The 17,244-nt window shown below is 38.4% G+C and overlaps 1 protein-coding gene across 1 annotated transcript in view; it reads left to right on the top strand.

The window, feature by feature from the left end:
• rab2a (RAB2A, member RAS oncogene family) overlaps window positions 1–6,059 on the top strand; it is a 76,670-nt gene extending 70,611 nt beyond the window's left edge. The window contains exon 8 of the mRNA XM_080194191.1: window positions 4,872–6,059. Coding sequence (XP_080050317.1) covers window positions 4,872–4,964 — 93 coding nt within the window. The 3' untranslated portion in view covers window positions 4,965–6,059. The remainder of the gene's footprint in view (window positions 1–4,871) is intronic.
• The last annotated feature ends 11,185 nt before the right edge of the window (window positions 6,060–17,244 follow it).

Raw genomic sequence — 17,244 nt, 5'->3', positions numbered from 1 at the left:
TACATCCCACCTTGGGCTTGATCAAACCAGATCCAAGCTGACAGGATGAGGCATTGCATCCTCCTCCTGTACTTGATCTGAGCTTCATCGTAGCCAAAAGGCCCAGATAACTTTTAAAACATTGCATCAGGTGAAACCTCATTGCCTACCCTGAGTGTTTACATTGCATCTCAGCCTTTTGGCCAAGATCAAATGATATTTGTGTTCCTGTACATGAATCACAAGTTAATATGCAGGTACAGCAAGCAATTGAGGTGGCTAATGGAATGCTATCCTTTTTACTGAGAGGAATTGAACATGATTCAATTCAAGCCTCATGTCCATGACCAATTTGCCAATATCTCCTTTGCCCCAACTTAAATGTTCTGTTATGCTCCATCTTGTACAACCTCTTTCAGCTGTAAAATTCTTTACGTTTCTATCTTCATTCTATAAAGGGAAAGATCATTTAGACTCCATGTTAATGGTTTCTCTCCACAGATGCTGCCAGACCTGCTGAGTTTATCCAACATTTTCTGTTTGTATTTGATTTCTAACATCTGCCGTATTTAGCTCTTCTAAAAGTACGAATGTTATGTTTGTTATACAGGGTATTGGCAAGACCACATCTTGTACTGTGTACGGTTTTGGTCTCCTTTAAGAGAGGATATAAATGCATTGGCGATAGTTGAGAGATTCATTAAATTGATATTGGAATGAGCAGATTGTCCATAATGAAAGGTTATACAGAATAGACTTGTCTTTGCTGGAGTTTAGAAGTGTGAGGATAGCTCGATTGAAGAAAATGAGATCCAGAAATGTCTTGACAGGGTGGATGTCAAAAGGTTGTTTCCTCTGAGTCCAAAACTTGGGGGAAAAGTTTTAAAATGAAGAGTTGTCCTTTTCAGACAACTGAGGAGAAATATTTTGACAATCATGCAACTTTACAACTTTCAGAAGACAATGGAGGTGGGCTCCTTGAATATTTTTAAAGTAGATATAGTTATGTTGGGTATAGACCATGTTGGTTAGGTACAGTGACCATGGTAAATTCTCCCTTAGTGTACCCAAAAGATGCTAGTGTGGTGACTAGGGGATTTTTCACAGTAACTTCATTGCAGTGCTAATGTAAGCCTATTTGTGACACCACTAAATTTTAAACTTTAAGCTACCTACCTCACTTAAAATGGACAAATTGTCTGACCTGATCCTCCAATCCAACTACTTGATCAATCGTGGTAACAAATTGTGGTTACTTTGAGATCACTGTAGCTCTATTTAAAAAAAGACATTGTTTTATTCTTAGTAAGAGAAAATTACAATGGGAAAAAAGCAAAGTTTAATTGATTTTAAATACACCTGTTTTGTAGAATTGTTAAACATATTTCATATACTGCAGTGTATACAAATTAAGACAAGGCCCCTGAAGCCTGCTTTGTGTTTCAATAAGATTATGGCTGATGATTTCAATTCCACATTCTCACCTACTCCTGAAAACTTCTCACCCCTTTGCCTTCAAAAATCTATCTATACCTCTCTAATATTCAGGCTGCTTCCACTGCCTTTTGAGGAAGAATTTGAAGACTTGTGGCCCTCGAAAAATGTTGCCTCAGCTCTTTCAAATCCGTGGCCCCCTTATTTTAGAACCAGTTTTAGAACTAGTGATAACTAATTCTAAATTCTTCCACGAGTAAACATCCTTTCCACATCCACAAACTCTTGATCTGTCACTTAAAGTTGCTTTCACACTTGCTTAGTTCTGAATACAAAATTTCAACATCCCATCACACACAATCTGAATCGTCAGCCTGGCAGTAGAATCACAGAACTGTAGTCCCTTAGTACTCACAGGATAGAAGTCGGATTTAATTTTAAGTATAGGGTGCTATTGCGTGAATATTCGTTCCCAATATAAAAGTTGCCTAGAGATCACATCAGAATGCTGTTTCACTTAATCTAGCCTCTCTGATTAGAAACAACCAATTGATAAAATGATCCTTTTGATTTTAGCACTTCAATCACACTTTTTGCTTGAACAAAATGTAACATTTTTACATCAGTTGAAAAGCTACTTCTGTCAACTTGATCAGAACAGGTAACAGAACACGATGTACAGCAGACCTCATAAAATGCTGTTCTGGAAGCAATGGTGTCTACAAAATTAATTCCAAAATATTAGAAGTGGCTCTAAAGTGGAAGTACATCATTTTGAATCATAGTACATTAGAAGTTATGAACAATATCTTGGCAAACATACTGCAGTGTCTGACATTAAGTCTAGTTTTAAAGAGAAACTTGTCTTTGGTGATCTTTCATTTGTTACCTGGCTGAGTGCCATGGTTGTGCTTCAGATGGGTGAAGCTAGTGAGCCATAGGGCATGTATTCAATAAGAGGAGTTAGAGTGAACTTAAACCACATCATCTGGTGTAAATATAAAACTGCTGCCAGAAACCCCAAGGCTAATGTAAAAATGGAATGATTGCCAAGCATTAGAAAACCTGAGATTTATCATGGTGTACTTCTAAGCAAACTTTATAGTGCTAACCATGAGTTTTACAAAAAAAAGGAGGTTTAAGGTGTAACCACTTGAACTAGTAAGTGTTGAGATAAGTCTGTGTTTGATGAATGAAAGTGCTCTGTGTAATGTGTGTGGGTTTTTGGCAAACTGCCATGTCTTTGGGGAGTGTTGAGATTATTGATGACATAGAACACTCGCACTCTTGGCATGTACAGTTGATTCAAACTGGCAAAAGAATTGGTGCCTAGAGGATCAGTGTTTTTATATTCTGCTCACTTACACAATAGGGAATTATTTATGTGGAACACCTGTTTAGCGTGAGTTATATAATGACTATTGTAGGTTGTTTTTCATTTTTCAAAGCTCTCTGGTCATTTATTAGGGATATAAAATTGTCCATGCAATTATGTAATTGAGTTATATATTGTGGATAACAAGCTGGATTATTTATCTAAGTGACTAAAGCAAGCTCAGTTGTACATTTTTAATGTGCAAACTGGCTTTTAATTTTGCTGCATAGATTCATGTTGTGCATTTTCTTTCTCTATATATTCTATGTACTTTTCAAATAATTTTTATTTTCTAACTTTCTCTTCAAGGTTGACTAATTCAATGTAAAGTTGCATAGTAGGCAAGTCTTTGCAGTTTTCATACATGAACCAAAATAATTGCTCAATTGTCTTTGACCAGACAGCAGCAAACCAGAACTTTGTGTACTCAGTAATGGCAACAAATTCACCTTGTTAGCAGGAGTCACTAAATGGCACTCGAGTTGCCACTCTGGTTGCCCTTTCTCTCTCTCTCTCTCTCTCTCTCCCCCCTCCCTCCCTACCACTACTACCACCACCACCACCACCGTGCCTCTCTCCCTTCCCCTCCATACTTGGGTCTAAAGATACAAGTCAAACCTGAAACCTTACAGGTCTCAAGTGACTTTGTTCCATTATGAATATTATGCTTGTATCAACCCATTTGTGGGGCTGTTTAAATTGGAATCATCCTTAAGGTAGAAAATATTAAAAGCAAAATCTTTTAAGCTTATTAGATATTAAATTTAACAGCAGAGCATTGCAAGTGGATTTTGAAAGAATTTTTAAATATTAGGTAGGTGGGTTAGTAGCAATTTCAGATGTAGTTTCATGTTTATCAAAGTAAGGAACTAAGATTATTGAAAAGAACACTCATGCAGCATAACTGATGTTTCGATAAATTGTTGAAGTTATCAGCCTAATCCATCGTATTGCTACAGTGAGAGGATCAGAAGCTAATATAACGGTGTGTTGGCAAAAGAGTGGAACATCGAAATGGTATTGTTCTGGATCTTTGGACTCTATCAGTGTTTTTCTATGAGTTATCATTTGATATTGTATTATTGCTCCTGTATGAATGAATGCAGTGTGCAAAAGATTATTTTAAGGCCTGCAACAAACTTAGCAGGCAAGTCAAAAAAATTGTGCTGGCTCTTTGAGAAATCTAGGGTGACTTAGCAAGTGTTGAAAATTGATGTAACTTAAGTTTGAATCCTAACAGTAACAGTGCAGAACCAGACACATTTAAAAATTAGGAAGGAGGAGGGAATTTACAGAAGACTATTCTTACCATGAATAAGAAACATGGAAGTTACGAGGACTGAGCTGTTCCAAATATCAGCTGTCCTTCCCAAATATTTCTTCCCAAAATGATCTTCTATAATCTGACACTTGAGCAATAAACATTTGATTTACAGTCAAACAGTCAGTGCTGATCTCTAGCATTGGCAGTAGGTTGAGAAAATGTCTTTTCCCCACACCTTCCTACCTGGCATCTTTTTTTAGTTGATGAAAAATGTAAAATAAACTTTGAGAAATGGTAGAATATAGCATTGCTAACAGCCGTCTTAATGATTTACCTGGGAAAATAACTTGTTACATGTAATACTTCAAATCTAATCTAAAATCTTTTAGGATCTAAATATAAAGTTCTTCCCTGTTTCAAGTTCACCATTTTTTTTTTGCAGTGTCCCATTGCTAATGTTTGCTGAGTAGAGACTTTAAACAGCATGATTCCATGGGGAAGGAATGTTCTGGGGTCCTGGTGACAGTACCGGTTTTTTAAAAACATTGCCCTCTCTTGAGCCCCACCTTTCCTCATTAAATAGTCAGTTTCTTTAGTGGACCCATTTGGTGCTACATTGAAGGTGGTTTGTGATCTCTTTTTGCAAAGTGAGTTAAACTTCTAATTCTGAAATATGTTCAATCAGGTACAATAGTTTGGTATGCACAAGGATGAAATATTATTAAAAGGTGACTTTATGAAGTTTTACTGCCACAAAATGTCTGTTTACTGAAGCCAATACACACATGCAACTTTAATTACTTTCTCCTTCTCTTCAAGGCAAATGGCATAAAGATTGGACCACAGCACGCTGCTACTGCTGCATCACATTCAAGCAGTGGAGGACAACAGGCTGGTGGAGGTTGTTGTTGAAATCCTCATTTATCTATCTGCTTGACTTGGGCCTATTATCTTTCATCCTCTCCTACACCAGTCCAAGACGTGAAGCCATTATTATATGGTTTATCTATTAGGAGATATCTGGAAAGTCCTTAAACCTTGTAAAACTTGTCGTACATACTGTTCTCAGCAGAAAGCTAATATTTGCTTAGACCAGGATTTGAAAATTGTACTTGTACCTATTTACAGTTTTCTGGTTGTTCTTTTGTCTATTTTGCCCTTGACTACAAAATTAATTGTATTAAACACTACAAATTTCATCTGAGTATTTTAATTGTGTGGGTTAAAATTCCTATTACTGTTACTTATCGTTTCATAATATCAAACTGTAAAGGCTGTCAAATTTCAAATGCTGTGGAGAAATGCTAGAGGACTGTTTTAATTCTGTATTTATCATCCACTTTGTGTATATATAGTTAAAATACAAGCTTGGGTGTATGTTGGCCAAGCTGAAATCCCTTTAGTTAAGCAGATCACCAATATCTTCTGAACTACTTCAGCTTTAAACGGCAGTATTGTTCTAGTCTGAAGCTTTGTCTACTCTAAATTTGAGATGGTTTGACTTTTGGTCTCAATACCACTTGCTTTTCCCTCCCCACTCTACCACCCCAATCTATGTCTATCTCCCAGATGTAACTCATGTTAAATGTACATTCTTAGAGACTTCATATCATTTGTTTTAATGCCAAATGCCTATTCAGCTTTAGAGCACCCCTTCAGAAATGGATCAGTGGTTTGCCTTAAAGAATAGTTTAAGATTAAAACAAATGGCAGCTGAAAGAGGGTTATTTTTGTTTTATGTTTGGGATGGTGCATTGAAAAATGTAGATCTTTCTCTCATTACACAAATATACATTTTTATCTGCATGTATTTCTTTGACCAGTAAATTTAAACATGAGCTTTAAAATTTAGATGTAAAAGTGGTGTAAAGCTTTTTTTCATGGCGGTCTATTCTGTTTTGTCAGTGAAGATTTGTTTATGTACAGGGGTGATAAACTAATAAACCTGCCAAAAGGAAACAACCTGACAAAATGAACAGGCTGTAGCTTTGTGAACCTAAATATATACACAGTGAATAAGAAATTTGTTTTCAAGTCACAGCTATTTAAACTGAATGATGTCTTAACAATAAAAGTTTATAATTGTGCATTGCCATCTAATCATGCTATCAAATTTGGCTTAAATTTTTGGGCGAAAGAATTTTTAATTCTACTAGGAAAAATGTTGGTGTAAAGCTATATATAGCAAAGCCGTGAAAAGGAGATCAAGCAATAAGGAAGCATTCATTGGTATTATGAATGAAGTAAAAGTGATACCATAGTCACTGAATGTACACTTAGTATTTGATTTCTGCTTTGAAATCTCACTCAACAGTGCCTGTGAGATTCTGTTTTCAATTTGAAATAAGAAAAGCAGTTTCAAAACTGATGACAAGCTTACTACAATTCGTTTTTATTCCAAGGGTTTGTTGGCATTTAATATTGCCCTAGGGTGCTGTTCAGTTAAGACCTTTGCCTGCTACAGTGTTCACATCTGTCACTTATTCAGAAGCAGGTAAGTTTATTCAACTAAAGGCTACTATAATTTTCTGCTGATATCGTTAAAATATTATACCATAGTTTTACATAGGGTTTTACTAAATTGTAAGTTAGCATATAAAGTTAAGTGTTCAATAATTATTACATATCTGATAGTGCCTTCATGTTAAAACATAAAATTGCAGATATTGCCTGGTCATTGTCAAATATTGCATCCATAAGAGATACTTTAATAGCCATTAACTGAACACGTTTTTAAACTGAAAATTGCTTAAATTGTTTTGAGGATGGAGGAAAATGAAAGAAAATTCATTGTGCCATCTGGTTTGGGGGAGTGCTGGGTGGAAAAAGCTTGCCATTTTTTCTACCCATCTTTTTTAAAGGCATGTAAGAAATGTATAATTAAAACTTCAAACGTGGCTTCCTCAGTGATAGTGTTCCAAAATTACAGGAGGGCATTGATTCACTCATTGCCCAATCCAGACACTTGCAGGTTGGTGAACTTTACGTCCGTGGGAGGGAAATTATTGGAGGATTCTTGAAGATAGGATTTACTTCCACTTGGAAATAAGTGGACGTATTAGTGACAGGCAACCTGGTTCTGTGAAGGGGAGGTCGTGTCTCACTAACTTAATAGTTTTTCGAGGAAGTGACAAAGATGTTTGAGGGTAGGGCAGTGGACACTCCTTACGTGGACTCCAGTAAGGCCTTTGACAAAATCCCTCATGGCAGACTGGCAGAACTACAAAAGGTCATGAATGTAGCTCAATCCATCACACAAACCAGCCTCTCATCCAATGACTCCGTCTGTACTTCCCACTGCCTCGGCAAAGCAGCCAGCATAATTAAGGACCCCATGCACCCTGAACATTTTCACTTCTGCCTCCTTCCTTCAGGGCAAAGATACAAAAGTTTGAGGTCACGTACCAACTGACTCAAGAACAGCTGCTTCACTCCTGCTGTCAGACTTTTGAATGGACTTACCTTGCATTAAGTTGATCTTTCTCTACACCCTAGCTATGACCTGTAACACTACATTCTCCACTCTCTCGTTTCCTTTATGAACGGTATGTTTTGTCCATATAGCATGCAAGAATCAATTTTCACTTAATACATGTGACACATCAAATCAAAATTAGACTGGTACAAAAAGTGAAGTCACATGGGATCAGAGGTGAGCTGGCAAGATGGATACATAACTGGCTTGGCCATAGACATAGGTAGCAGTGGAAGGGTGTGTTTCTGAATGGAGGGCTGTGACAAGTGGTGTTTCTCAGGGATCAGTGCTGGGATCTTTGCTTTTTGTAATGTGTATAAATGATTTTGAGGAAGATCTAACTGGTTTAAGTTTACAGTTGACCCAGAGATTGGTGGAATTGCTGATAGCTGTGAGGACCATTTGATACAGCAGGATATAAATCGGTAGAAGACTTCGTCAGAAAGATGGCAGATGGAGTTTAATCCAGACAAATGTGAGGTAATGCATTTTGGAAGCTCTAATACAGATGACAAATATACAGTAAATGGCAGAACCCCTAGTATTGATAGAGGGATCCGGGTGTACAGGTAAACAGGTCACAAAGTAGAGAAGGTAGTCAAGGCATATGGCATGCTTACCTTCGATAGCCAGGGCACTGAGTTTAAAAACTGGCAAGTCATGTTGCAGCTTTATAGAATGTTAGGCTGCACTTGGAATATATGTTCAGTTCTGGTTGTCACACTATCATGGATGTGGAAGCTTTGGAAAGGGTACAGAAAAGATTTACCGGAATGTTGATGGTACGAAGGATGTTAGCTATGAGGAGTGTTTGGAGAAACTTGGTTTGTTCTCACTGGAACGGTGGAGGTTGAGGAACGATCTGATAGAAGTCTACAAGATTGAGGGGCATGGACAGAGTGGATAGTTGGAAGCCTTTTCCCAGGATAGAAGAATCAATTACTGAGGGGTGAGATTTAAAGGATGTACAATACAAGTTTTTTTAAGGCAGCGATGGATGCCTGGAATTCGCTGCCAGGAAGTAGTGGAAGCAAATATGATGGTGACTTTTAAGGGGCACATGGACAAATACATGAATAGGATGGGAATAGAGGGATATGGTTCCTGGAAGGGTAGGGGGTTTTGGTTCGGACAGGCTGTATGGTTGGTGCAGGCTTGGAGGGCCAAAGGGCCTATTCTTTTGCTGTAGTTTTCTTTGTTCTTCAATCAAGTTAAAATGCTGATCTGTTCTTTGCGGAAATGCTTCAAGTGGAGGAGAGATTCTTCCTCCCGCACTCTGACAGTTGATTATGCCAGATAGTATTTTCATCCCATTTTAATAGTTTCGTAAAATAATTTCACCTAGCTGTGTGAATAACTCTAGAAAGCTGTATTACTACAGTCAGCCTGAATTACTGAAGGAATACACAACAGGATAATTTGACAACATTGTTGTCAATTTCCATTGGTTATAATGTAGGAGATAGAAGATAGGAACTTGAGAGACTGAGGAGTTATTAGTAGATAAGATAATTGAGGATGAAATGAACGAGATTTTGCTCTGTCTTCACTTTAGTGAATACAAAAAAATTCCAGGTATAGCTAAATGAAGGGGTGGAAGAGAGAGGAACTTGGCAAAGAGAAGCAGTACTAAGCAAACCAATGGCATTGTGGGCTGACAAGTCTGGGTCCTGACAAACTTCACGTACAGCCTTTAAAAGAGGTGGCAAATGATGTAGATGTATTAATGTTCATTTTCTAAAATGATTTAGATGCTACAAAAGTTCCATCAGATGGAAAAATAGCAAATATAACCCCTCTATTGAAGGGAGGCAGGCAGAGAACTGGAAACTACAGGCCATTAGCTTAATGTCTATTGTGGGCGAAGTGTTGGTATTAATCATTAAGGAGGTCATAGCTGGTTATCTGGAAGAATGAGCATGGTTTTTGTGAAAGAAGTCATGTTAACCAATTTGAGTTCTTTGAAGGAATATCAGATGCTGTGGATAGAGGGGAGCCTGTAGGTGTAGCATTTGATAAGGTGCAGAAAATAAAACTTCATGGTGCAGTGGATAACAAATCAGCATTGATAGAAGACTGGCGGTAAACAGTATGCATAAAAAGGTCTTTTCTGATTGGCAGCGTGTGACGAGTGTAATCCTGCACAGGTCAATGCTGGGGCCTCAACTTTGTGATTTATTTCAATAACTTAGGTGAGAGGAGTGAAGACATTGTAGTTAAATTTGCAGATGACATAATGATGGGTGTGAAAGTATGTTGTTAGGAGGACAAAATATTTTATAGACTGGTTGAATGGCCAAAAATCTGGCATGTGGGTATAATGAGAGAATGCAACTTTTTTCACTTGGACAGGAAGAATCAAAAGGCATAGTATTATATAAATGGAGAAGACCTACAGAATTCTCAAGATACAGGGGAATCTAGGTGTTGTGCACGAGTCACAATAATTCATTTGCAGGTACAAGTAATTTAAGTGGCTTATTGAATGCTATCCTTTTATTATGAGGAACCGAATATAAGTTAAGGATGTTCTTTTATACAGGGCATTGGTAAGACCACATTTTGAATATTGTATGCAGTTTTGGTTGTCTCGTTTAAGGAAGGATGCAAGTGCATTGGAGGTGGTTCACTGGAATCGTACCTGGAATGAACGTGCTTCTTTACGAGGAGAACTGTTTCCAGTGGCTTTTCGGAGATTGAGGATTGAAGTATTTAAGATCTGGTCTCGATAAAGTGGGCATGGAAATGTTTTCCTCTTGTGGGTGATTCCAGAACTAGACTGGCATGGTTTTAAAATTAAAAGTTGCCCATTAGGACAGAGATTAGATTTGAGGGTTGAGAGATTTTGGAACACTCTCTCAGAAGGCAGTGGAGGTGGGGTCTTCAATATTTTTAAGGAAGCAGTAAATTCTTGTTAGAAAGAAATCACAGATTCTCTGGGGAGATGGGGATGTGGCATTTGAAACAGATCAATCACAATCTGCTTGAATAGTGGAGTTGGGGGGGGGGGGGGAGTGTCACAAATGGCTTACAGCTCCTATTTTGTATGTTTGTATGAACTGTCTTAACTGCTTCAGCAAGAAGATACTTTTTGCAAGAAGAAAAATAAAACCAGACCCTGAACTATTAATAGGTTAAACAATGGATTTAACAGAAAAGTTCAAACTGATTGCCATCACATAAAATTCCTCTGCAGATAGGAGAGAACCTGCAGCTAAAGGCTATAGATTTATGGAGGAAGAAAAATCAGCCAAAATTCCTGCTCTTGATACATATGAGAAGATGAAGAGAAGACCAGATTGAGAGTTTGGTGCAATACTTGTCTTCTGCCAATTCACCACCAAAGACGTACATATGTACCTTATTGAATAGCCATTTTAGTGAGGGGGATAACAGTAGCTCTGCCATGGCATTGTATTCCATTAGTGCTCAAAAGGAGGTAGAAGGGGGTCTGAAAATGAGAAATTCCTTGGCAGGAGGATGTAAAGATTCTGTAATTCCATTACAGACTTTGAACTATTAATATCTTTAAGACAAGTAACATTTATCAGTGAATTGGAAATCTAACAATGATTTCTTCAAATCATGCAGGAAAGCAAATATGATTCTGCTTTGAATGAAACTTTGTAAATGAGTAGTATTTAGGATTCTGATCATGTGACTTCTTGAGCCTGAAAATATTCATGTTTTAATCCTTATGAATTGTCTCCCATGGTGGTAATTTGGGTTTTGGGGGTTAGGGTGTGTCGCTTTAAGGGAAAAGCAATTGAAAAATAGAGTGCACACTTTTCACACTACTTGCTGCGATGTTGAAGCAAACATCATTTGTAATCTTAAACTGCTTGGTAAGTATTACTTGTGGATAAAAGGTTAACTTTTTTCCCCTCATTTACAATATGTGGGCATTTATAGCCTATCCCTAGTTGCCCTTGAAGGTGGTGGTGAGCTGCTATTTTGAAGTGCTGCAGCCCGTGAGGTGCACATACATCCATAGTGCTGTCATAGGAGTTCCAGGATTTTGACCTAGTGACATTGAAGGAATGGTGATGTTTCCAAGTTTTTAGTCATTCGTGGGACATGCAGTCACTGCCCATCCCTAGTTGCCTTTGAACTGACTGGCATACTATGTCATTTCAGAGGGCAGTTCAGTGTCAGCCAGATTGCTGTGGTTCTGGAGTCACATGTAGGACAGATGAGGTAAGGACAGCAGATTTCCTTCCATAAAGGACGTTAGCAAACTTGAAGGGTTTTTCCACCAATTGACTGGTTTCGTGGTAATTTGTGATGTCCGGATATTAATGAATTTAAATTCCACCATTTACTGTGGCAAGATTCAAACTCAGGTCCCCAGAACATTGGCCGAGTTTCTGGATTAATAGTCTAGCAAAGATACCACTAGGCGATTGGCAGTATGGCGAGTGACACACAGGAACCTCCAAGCAGTGGTGCTGCCCTTCTCCTAGATGGTAGTGGTCTGGAACTTTCATGAGTTTCTGTATTTTATAGATGGTATACATGGCTGTCACTGTTGTGGCAGTGGAGATTGAATGTTCTGTGGAAATGGTAGTAATCAAGTGGGCTGCTTTGTCCTCGATGGCTTAAGTTGCTTGAGTGTTGGAGCTGCACTTGTCCAGACAAGTAGAGAGGTGAGTTACTCACCACAGGATTCCTAGCCTTTGACCTGCTCTGGTAGCCATAGTATTTATGACTACAGTTCAGTTTCTGGTCAGTGGTAACCCCCAGCATGTCGATGGTGGGGATTCAGTGATGGTAATGCTGTTTAATGTCAAGGAGCAATGGTTAGATCTTCTGTTTGGTCATTGCCTGGCACTTGTGGCATGAACGGTACTTATCACTTGTCTGCCCAAAACAGGATACTGTCCAGGTTTTGCTGCAAATAATGCTACTGAATGTTGTCCAGTCATCAGCGAAGATTCTCACTGCTGACCTTGTGATGGATTGCATATGCAACCATTAAATACTGTTTCAGAATATAATTTTCAGTCTTGGGAAAGATTTCCATGTAATGACAGACATTGTGTGACTGTCCACGGTGATAAACATGGAGGTTGATACCTCAAGTTGTGAATGGTGGTGGACAATCGAGCAGCTAGCTTCAAGAGGGTGATCGAAAAACATCCCCATCCTTAATTGGAGAAAGTCAGCACCAATGACAAAGCTGCTTAGGTCTCCATCACAGATGCCAGTCTTTAACCAATTCAATTTACCACAAATGATATAAGAAAGCATTTGCTAAATCCAATGTTTTTTCTATGAATTAGCCTGACAATGTTCTGTCTGTAACTGAACGTTTGCTAGCCATGTGCCAACTCAAACTATCTCAATACATTGGTACCCACACAGTGTGGGAAATAACCCAGATTTGTCATGGTCATAAAATGCAGGACAGATCCCCTCAGGTCTGGATTAGCTGGTCAGTTATTTTTGTTTTTTAAAAAATAACTATTTTGGAAAGTTCAACTCGTTATGTATTTAAATATTTTGTTTCTGCTTTACCATTCTTGAGTTTCTTGCCATGGTGTGCTGCTCAAGCCAATGACTAGGAGGTCCTGTGTTTCAGGGCCCGAGGTTATAGAAATTAGTACCCGAACTTGCCTGATACAAGAACAATTTAATAAAAGTGAGAAGTTTTGATTGTAAATAAGATGTAAGTGATGGTTGAGTAGGTATCCAATTGAGTGGACAGATTCAAGATGATTGGAGAAAAAGACCCATAGAGGAGATGCAACATTTGTTTTATGGAGGGCATTGTGGAATGTGCAGCTTGAAATGATGGTGGAAGTATCTTTTAGAGTAACTTTCAAAAGAAGATCTGTGCTTAAAAAGAAAACATTTACAGAGCTATTGAGAAATTGAGATGAAACTAATTTCAAAAAGCCAGTGCCATACAATGGGCCAAAGGTTTTCTTCTGTAAAACTCTTCAAGTGAAGTGAAGCAAATAATTCAATGCACGTCTCTGTTTTAGACTACCCTACATTGCAACACTTTCTTAAACGAGTAAGATCCTAGTTTCAGCCATTTTTCCTGCCAATACTTCCTGGCTATGGCTCACCCTGTTTTTACAAAAAAAGTTGAAGCAGCTCCTAAAATTGCCTTTCATTGCTATGATTCACTGTCTATTGCCCTGAAGAGCTTGAAAGTATTCTTTCAGATTTTCTTGGTTAAATTTTGGTGTGGAAAATATTTTCACTCATCCTGCATCCTTCAGTGATTGCACCAGTGCTTTTTGCCATTCTGTTTTTGTTGACTCAAATCTAGGTTATGTAAATATTGATTAATAGTATGTATTCCAATTTTGAAATTGAGGGGGTTTATTAGTTATGATAGGTCACCTTTTGCATTTACATTTTGCCTAGGATTTTGTATTGCTATTGACAAAATTCTTCATGTAGTGCAATTTGTACCTCAACTTCAGTGAATGGAGTTTGTCAATACAGGGAGTTGATGTGCATTCTGTAAGGCAAATATTTTTATTCATTAATGGAACGTGGACATCGCTGGCAAGGTCAGTATTTATTGACCTTAAGTTGGTGAGCTGCCTTCAATCATTGTAGTCCACATGGTGTAGGTATACTTAGTGCTGCTAGGGAGGAGTACCAGGATTTTGACCCAGCCAACAGTGAAAGACTGGCAATGTTTTCAATGGGGAGGTGACAGCCTCATGGTATTATCGCTAGACTATTAAGCCAGAAACTCAGCTCATGTTCTGGGGATCCTGGTTTGAATCCCACCAAGGCAGATGTTGAAATTTGAATTCAATTAAAATCTGGAATTAAGTATCTACTGATGACTATGAAATCATTGTCAATTTTCAGAAAAACCCCTCTGGTTCACTAATATCCTTTTAGGGAGGGAAATCTGTTGTCCTTATCTGGTCTGTCCTACATGTGACCCCAGAGCCAAAGCAATGTGGTTGACTCTCATGCTCCCTGGACAAGGGATGAGCAACAAATGTTGGCCAGCCAGCAATGCCCAGGTCACATGAAGGAATAAAAAACTGTCAAACTCTGTCTGATGTCAAGGATAGGCACTCCCCTTGTCTCATTCATGTTTGAACCAAGGCTGAAATTAGATTCGTCTGGTCTGAGTAATCCTGGCTGAATCCAAACTGAGCATCAGTTAACACCTTATTGTGCTGCTTAATGGCACTGCTGATGACCCTTTCCATCACTTTGCTGATTGAGAGTGGATAGGGTGGTAAATGCCCAGGTTAGATTGGTCCTACCTTTGGATTTGTCCTACAGGACATGCCTGGGCAATTTTCTACATTGTGCCAGTGTTGTAGCTGTGTTGGATCAGCTTGGCATGGGTTGGGACAAGTCCTGAAGTGCAAGTGTTCAGTGCTGTTGTTAGCATCTGCAGCCTTTGCAGTATCCAGTGCCTTCAGCCATTTGAAATCATGTGGAGTGAATGGAATTGGCTGAAAACTAGTATGTCTTGGGATCTTTGAGGCCAAGATGGATTGTCCACTTAGTATTTCTGGCAGAATAGTATCACAAATGCTTCAATTACATCTTCCACATGTGCTGGACACCACAATTTGTTGAGGACGAAGCAATACATAGTCTCTTCCGGTGAATTGTTCATCAACATTCATAACTGGGTGTGACAGGACTGCAGAGCTTAGGTCTATTGCATGCTGCTTGTTGGGCATTAATGTAGTCCTGAGTTGTAGCTTCACCACGTTGACAGCTAATTTTTAGGTGTTTCTAGTCCTGGTATGTCCTGCATTTTTCTTTTGAACCAGTTTTGATCTTGCTTGGTGATAATGGGGATATGCCAGGCTGTAAGATTACAGACTATAGTTGAGTACAGTACTACAGACCCCAATTTTGGCACAGGTACGAGCTGAGTTTGCTGTTCTGGTGCTGAAGTTGATGTCAGTTGGAAGTTTCATTCTTTTCAGACTTTTTTCCAGTTTGATACAACTGAGTGAGTTGCCAGGCCATTTCACAGTGCAGTTCCGAGACAACCACATTGCTGTGGGTCTGGAGTCGCTGTAGGCTCGACCAGGCGAGGACAGCAGATTTCCTTTCCTGAAAGACATTAGTGGGCTGGATGGGTTTTCTATGATAATTGCCAAGAGCTGCTTGGATGTCCCAGATTGTTTTTAATTGATTGAATTCAAACTGGTGTCCCTAGAGCATTAACCTGGGTCTCTGGTTTATTAGGCCAATGACAATCCCACTACACCACCTTTTTCACTCCTTTCTTCACCACCGCTTCCTGCCACCCCCCCGCCCCCAACCCTGCAAACCCCCAAACAATGTGTATTTCCTCATGGCTTAGTTTCAAAACCTGACAATGATGGGTTTCACCTTACAGGTTAAACTTTGCAGATGGTGCACATGCAATAAAAATTAGTTTATTAGTCACAAATAGGCTTACATTAACACTGCAATGAAGTTACTATGAAAATCCTTTAGTGAATATTTCATTGTATTCCTGACTTTTGTAGGCAGTGGAGAGAATTTGATTTGTCTTATAAGTAGTTGTTAATCACAGGATATTTACCCAGCTATGCCTGCTCTTGTAACCATGTTAATTAGTCTGGTGCAGTTCAGCTTCTGGCCAATGATGACCTCCCCTCCAGATGCTGACAGTGGAAGACTGTGCTTTGGTGGTACTATTGACAGTTAAAGATGGCTACACTTTTGTGGAAATGGATATAATCTCACATAATATAATGCAAATATGTCACTTGCCAGCCTATGCTTGTGTGTTGTCTAGATTGTGTTGTGGATCGGGCTTTAAATTGCTTTCTTTTCAGGGAAGTTAGGAATGAAGTTGAAGAGCAAAATTAGAAGTGAACTGCTCCATTCCTGACTTAATGACAAGAACCTTCACTGATAAAGCAGCTAAAAAGACCCTACAATAGATGCTTCCTCCAAGAATTCTGGAGAGATGACTAGCCTCCAACAAGTGCAGCCATCATCCTTTGCTTAGGATATTACTTGCTATATAGAGAAATATAGCACTTGAGATGCAGTAATGTCCTACAAACAAGCTGAAGATTTGAGTATTCTGCTTTGGGTATGTGAGAATAACAACTCTCTTCAGTAGCACTAGATTTTTCCATCTGTTGGACATATCTGCAATATTTAATAATGTAACAGTACTGCATTGAGTAACAGCCTACATTGTATTCAAGTGAAAAAGCAACACCTGAACAATATGGAAAAGATTAAATAAAATGTGAAATTGGGTGCAAAATATTTATAAACTCATACAGCTATTTAATGTACTAATGAAAAATACTTTTGTCTGTACAAACTATTAACCATGTTGCTGCTTTTTTTGCAATAATTGTTTATTTAATTAGAATTTCTTGAATGAATGTATAGCATATGAAGCAATACAGAAAAGAATTTTCAAATTCTGATTAGTATGCATCCTGGAATACTGAGGGAAGTCAGACTTCCCACTGACCACAATTTATTGAACATCTTTGGAAATGAAAGTTGTGAACATAGACTGGAAATTTGCTGATGAAATGCCTTTCTGCAGAAAAGAATAGATCTGATAACTACAGAACACAACTGAACATCGTGAGTGGTTAAGATTATAGGACGTAACATGGAATTAAATTGATCCCACTTAGCCTTTGCAGCTAAAAAGTGGTCACGTGAATTTGTAAAATGCAAGTATCATCTAACAAATTCAATATAATTCTGAGAAAATAGTCTATTGATAAA

Source organism: Carcharhinus amblyrhynchos, chromosome 8, assembly GCF_965287045.1.
Source record: "Carcharhinus amblyrhynchos chromosome 8, sCarAmb.v2.hapA, whole genome shotgun sequence".
Lineage (NCBI taxonomy): Eukaryota > Metazoa > Chordata > Chondrichthyes > Carcharhiniformes > Carcharhinidae > Carcharhinus > Carcharhinus amblyrhynchos.
Note: the sequence above shows the minus strand (reverse complement) of the source record. Positions and strands in the feature narration are given on the sequence as shown.